This window comes from Lathyrus oleraceus, chromosome 7 (genome assembly GCF_024323335.1).
Source record: "Lathyrus oleraceus cultivar Zhongwan6 chromosome 7, CAAS_Psat_ZW6_1.0, whole genome shotgun sequence".
In the NCBI taxonomy this organism is placed as follows: Eukaryota; Viridiplantae; Streptophyta; class Magnoliopsida; order Fabales; family Fabaceae; genus Lathyrus; species Lathyrus oleraceus.
This window is the reverse complement of record NC_066585.1, coordinates 262,390,582-262,395,094: the sequence shown is the minus strand read 5'-3', so window position 1 is coordinate 262,395,094 and position 4,513 is coordinate 262,390,582. Positions and strand designations below refer to the sequence as shown.

The 4,513-nt window shown below is 34.7% G+C and overlaps 1 protein-coding gene across 1 annotated transcript; it reads right to left on the bottom strand.

Moving 5' to 3' along the window:
* Positions 1-1,516: 1,516 nt before the first annotated feature.
* LOC127100752 (uncharacterized) lies at positions 1,517-4,229 on the bottom strand. Its single transcript, XM_051038021.1, has 5 exons — positions 3,586-4,229; positions 3,129-3,428; positions 2,858-3,016; positions 2,307-2,525; positions 1,517-2,220 (listed from the first exon to the last, which is right to left on the bottom strand). The coding sequence occupies exons 1-5, from the start codon at positions 4,021-4,023 to the stop codon at positions 1,786-1,788; spliced, it is 1,551 nt and encodes a 516-aa protein (XP_050893978.1). The 5' UTR covers positions 4,024-4,229; the 3' UTR covers positions 1,517-1,785.
* Between the last annotated feature and the right edge of the window lie 284 nt (positions 4,230-4,513).

Sequence of the window (4,513 nt, the reverse complement as noted above, 5' to 3'; positions counted from 1 at the left end):
ATCCATCAAATACCATTACATAAACAGTAACACAAATAATTATAACAAATACAATATAAGAACTATGCGATTACAACCATTAAACACAATTTTGAACATGTAATGCATCATCCTACAGGCGTCTTGGTCGGTCTTAATATCCACCCATTCGTGCACTTCTCTGTTTTGGTTGAACGTGGACACAAGTCATTGTATTCTTCTAATCCTTTCACCCTATCCAATTTCTCCCTCTAATCAACTGTACAACGTCTGATTAAGACGTTCAAACGTATCTGTGTTCCAAAGTCGAATTTGTATCGGAGCCGCAACGGCGGAAAATATTACATCAACATTTCGTTTCTGAATGTATGCAGACATTGTTAAAACAGAGAAATTTGAAGGTGATGGTGGTTGAACTAGAGAAATTATGGTATTAGGAGATGATTTTGAGTGAAAAATCCAATTATTTTGGTTTTTTTTTAATTGTTGATTATTTTTTTAATTTAAAAAAAATGATTATTTAAAAAAAATCTAAGTTTTATATTGCATAAGTTAACATTATTCTATAAAAATTCATATATCTTATAGATATTATTATAAATAAATTAAATTTTTGATATATTTGACCGTTAATATATTAAATTTATATATGATAAATTTGTTTATAATAGTGACTCAAGTATGATTTAGGTTTTGAAAAAATTAAATTCATGAATTTGAGAATAACCAAGGCATAAATGTGGCTGCACCAAACTGTGAATTCTAAATTCTGAATGTACTAGTACTTCTCCGGTCTTTGATCTATGCCATAAGACCATCCATCACAATTAAATTGTTATAATGATGTGTGCTTGCACTATTACTGAATGTACTTTCATGCCAAAGAATTTTAAAACCATCATCACTTCAATTGTACTAAAAGAATGATTTCAAACTTGAAATGCCACTTTGTTACCCTCTGATTTAAACCAGATCAAGTAGTCAGAGAATTTTATTTTCATTCCATCTATATACATAGGTGTGGCAAAATTAAATTATACACATAGGTGTGTCCACAGTGCACACTTTAATTTTGTGTACCATCCTCAACACAGCCTTTAAAGTAGACTAAGGGTGAGTATAAAATAGTTAGGGTCCGTTTGAATGAGTTTTAGATTTTAGTTTTTAAAAATTATTTTGGAAATTAACTTTTTAAAAACAGTTTTGAGGGAAAAACATGTTTGATAATCTAATTTTCAAAAATTGTTTTAAAATTGAATATCGTTACAAATTTGTCATTGATGAATATAGTACCATTTTTTCTTGTTTTGTCCTCTTCCTAATTTACAAAACTAAAAACCAAAAAATCAAAACCTCTAAAATCTATTTTAAATTTTTAGTTTTAAAAACTCACAAATAGAAAATAGTTTTGAGAAATAGTTTTATAAAATTAAACAACCAAACAAATTTTATAATTTTTAATTTTTAAAAACTAAAAAACAGTTTTTCAAAATCATATCAAACAGGCCCTTAGTATCTATGCAAGGGTTCTGAAGAGTTTATTAAAATCATTTATGATAATAAGTTCATAAGTTGTTTTCAGTTTATTTTCGTATGTCGCTCTAGACGACTCGTAAAAACAAAAACTTCCTCATAACAACTCGACAATAATCTCTTAATTGAGTTATTTATCGATACACATCCTAAGCATAGTACATATTACACGATAGTTCCCGAACCATCGATTTTAAAACAAGAAACACCAAATTCATTGTGCGCCTTCTTCGCCTGATTATGTTATGGCAGGTAATTTTATGTTAGAACTGATCAGTTTTCCTTCGAGCGGTAAGTTTTCTCAGTGTTTGAAGAAAGATGACAATGCAAAGGGAAAACTGCTTTGCCATTCTGATGCCTCGTCAACAACGATGAGTTGTTCCCAATGTCTCGAAACGGAGATCGCTTTGGAGCTAGTAAACCACCTCTAGCACTAGCAGCATGTGTTTTTCTTTCTCCATTCCTTAAAACCTCCCTATGTTTTCTGTTTTCAGCAACACTACTACTGTTTTCCTTTGTGCTGCAAACTACTATTCGCTTCTCAAACTCGTTCTGCGTATCCAAGGGAGTCGACGAACATTTAGTCTCCTTAACTGCATTCTGTTCGCTCCTAAACCTTTCGAGATCACCGTAGAGCATGGAAAGTTTCTCCTCAAGCTCGTTTTTCTTGCTTTCGGAAGAAAGAGCTCTTTGTTTCCAGTCTTGCACCTGTGTGAAAGAAAATACGAGGTTAATGTAAACACAAAACACTAGACCTAAACAGGAAACACTGAGATTAAACTTTATCATCTTACAGCATTGTGTAGAGATTGGATTTGAGAATCCGAATGCAGGGCGCGATCTTCCCAGAAGTCTCGTGAAGCCTGCAGTTCTTCCATTTCTTCCCTCACCTGACCAAGCATCTCCTGCATTTGTGACCATTGCTCTGTCTCAACTCTAACTTGCTCCACTATTTTTCTTACAATAGTCTTGCAATGTCCTGAGCATAGGTTCCCTTCACATGACAATTTTTCCTACATGATTTCAAAATACATAATTTGATAAGAACTCATATCATTCTTTTAACTCAGCTAGCCAAAAAGATTGTGTCTTCCCTCGAAAAAGTTTGACAATTCAGTAACCTATTTCGTGCCGAAACAGCCGCGACAAAATGGTATCAGAAGGTGCAGATATCGATACCATTATTCGCCGATTTAAAATGAAAAATAAATTGTGGTTAATTTATGCTACGACGACTGCAATCACTATTGTAACACATGTACCGACCGAAATCGAGAAAGTCTTTACACGACCGAACAATTATTTAAAACATTTTCAACTAAGATCAAAGAAATCAAGAACATGCCTGATGAGGTAGTTGAAACTCAACTCTCTTGGAAGTTGAACCAGAACTAGTAAGAGAGCTACTAGCAGTGGACAACAGCAGTGAATTGTACTCTTCCTCCATTCTCTCTAATAATACCCCCTTTGACAATCCCTCCATTTTCCTTCGTAGAATCTCCACCTTTAAAGTTCAAAAAACTCCATAAGAAACAAACATCAAAAAAGACAAAACACTGATTAACAAGCTAGGCAATAAGGCAAACACATGGTGGTTGGTTACTTTTTTCACCTACATTCAATTTTCCACTTGCCACAACACTATCATCAAATCTTCCATTTCTTCTAACATTCAAGCTAACATTTTCCATCTCTTCAAACTCCCTTAAATATACTCCATCCGACGGTCCTCCGATCTTCTGGAGCCGTCTCTGCAGAACAGTAACTTGTTTATCAAAATTTCTACTACTCTTCCTTCCCTCAAAATCCTTCATTGTTGATCTCCTTTGCAGCTTCTGAAGTTTCTTTGTCAACTCACGAATCTCCTCATCCAAAACCATGTCAATACTCTTTCCTTCACAAATCTCTATTCTCCCCTGCATTACACTTTCTAAGTTAAAAACCAAATCATGCAAATCATCGTACCACCAGAAACACGACACTGACATAGATACAGTTAATAATTTGAAATAATGAATAAATGAAATGAATGATAAAAATTGATAGAAAGTATAAGAGGAAAGTTTCACTAACAGAAACAAGGGTATGAACAACAGATCTTAAAGTCCGTTCCATTTTCGAACGAGTTCTCTCGAGCTTCTTAACAGCAATTTCCTTCTCCATCCTCAACAAATTACACTCCGCTCTCAACATCTCCGCTTGAAACTTCCACTTCTCTTCCTCCAACCCATCGCCACTCTCAGTAACAACTCTCTCCCTCCTCCTCTCTTCCTCCAACAGTACTACAGGAACATGAGCTTCGGCAGGAGGTGCACGTTTCTCTCTATCAAACAAAGACCCCAGCATGTTACTATTGTTGGCTTTGAGGTCATTCCGGGCTGCGGAGGAGGAGGAGGAGGAAGAAGGGACTCTCCGGCGAGGACGGCGAGGGAAGTGAAGGATTCTCGGCGTTGGAGGAGGAGGAGGATGGTGGTGCCATTTAGGTCTTCTTGTTGATGATGAAGTATACATTGTAGTAGTACTGTATCATGCAATGAAAGAAAGAATAACAAATAAAGAAGAGATAGAAGAGTTTAAAAGGAGAGAGTAAATGGTGTAAAGAGGCGCTAGTAGAGTGGAACTAGAAGTGAAGTAACCTCGTGAAGAGGAAGAACAGAGATTTTGAAATGAAAGGTGTGTGTGATAACAATAACAGCGTTATTATTATTATTATTATTATTATTATGTGTGTGTGCTTTTTTTGCGTGCCTGTTATTTATTTCCCAACGTTGGGTACTGCCTCTTCATGGGAATTTGAAAATGACTTTTTCTGGTTTCTCTTTGCTTTATTTCCCAAAATGTCCTTCTTTTCTCTCACTTATCTTAGTCGGTGGTTTATTCAGTTGCATTTTCATATATTGATTTGCATTTTCATTAATTAAAATTTTGTTTTGAATTTCATTATGATGATGCTCATTTGTGAAAACATGAATTTATTTTATTCAATCACTTTCACTTTATT

Coding starts and splice junctions, on each gene's coding strand:
- LOC127100752 (XM_051038021.1), bottom strand. CDS start 4,023: ATGTATACTTCATCATCAACAAGAAGACCTAAATGGCACCACCATCCT. Junction 3,429..3,585: donor TTGTTCATACCCTTGTTTCT/GTTAGTGAAACT, acceptor AGTGTAATGCAG/GGGAGAATAGAGATTTGTGA. Junction 2,526..2,857: donor AGTTTCAACTACCTCATCAG/GCATGTTCTTGA, acceptor GAAATCATGTAG/GAAAAATTGTCATGTGAAGG.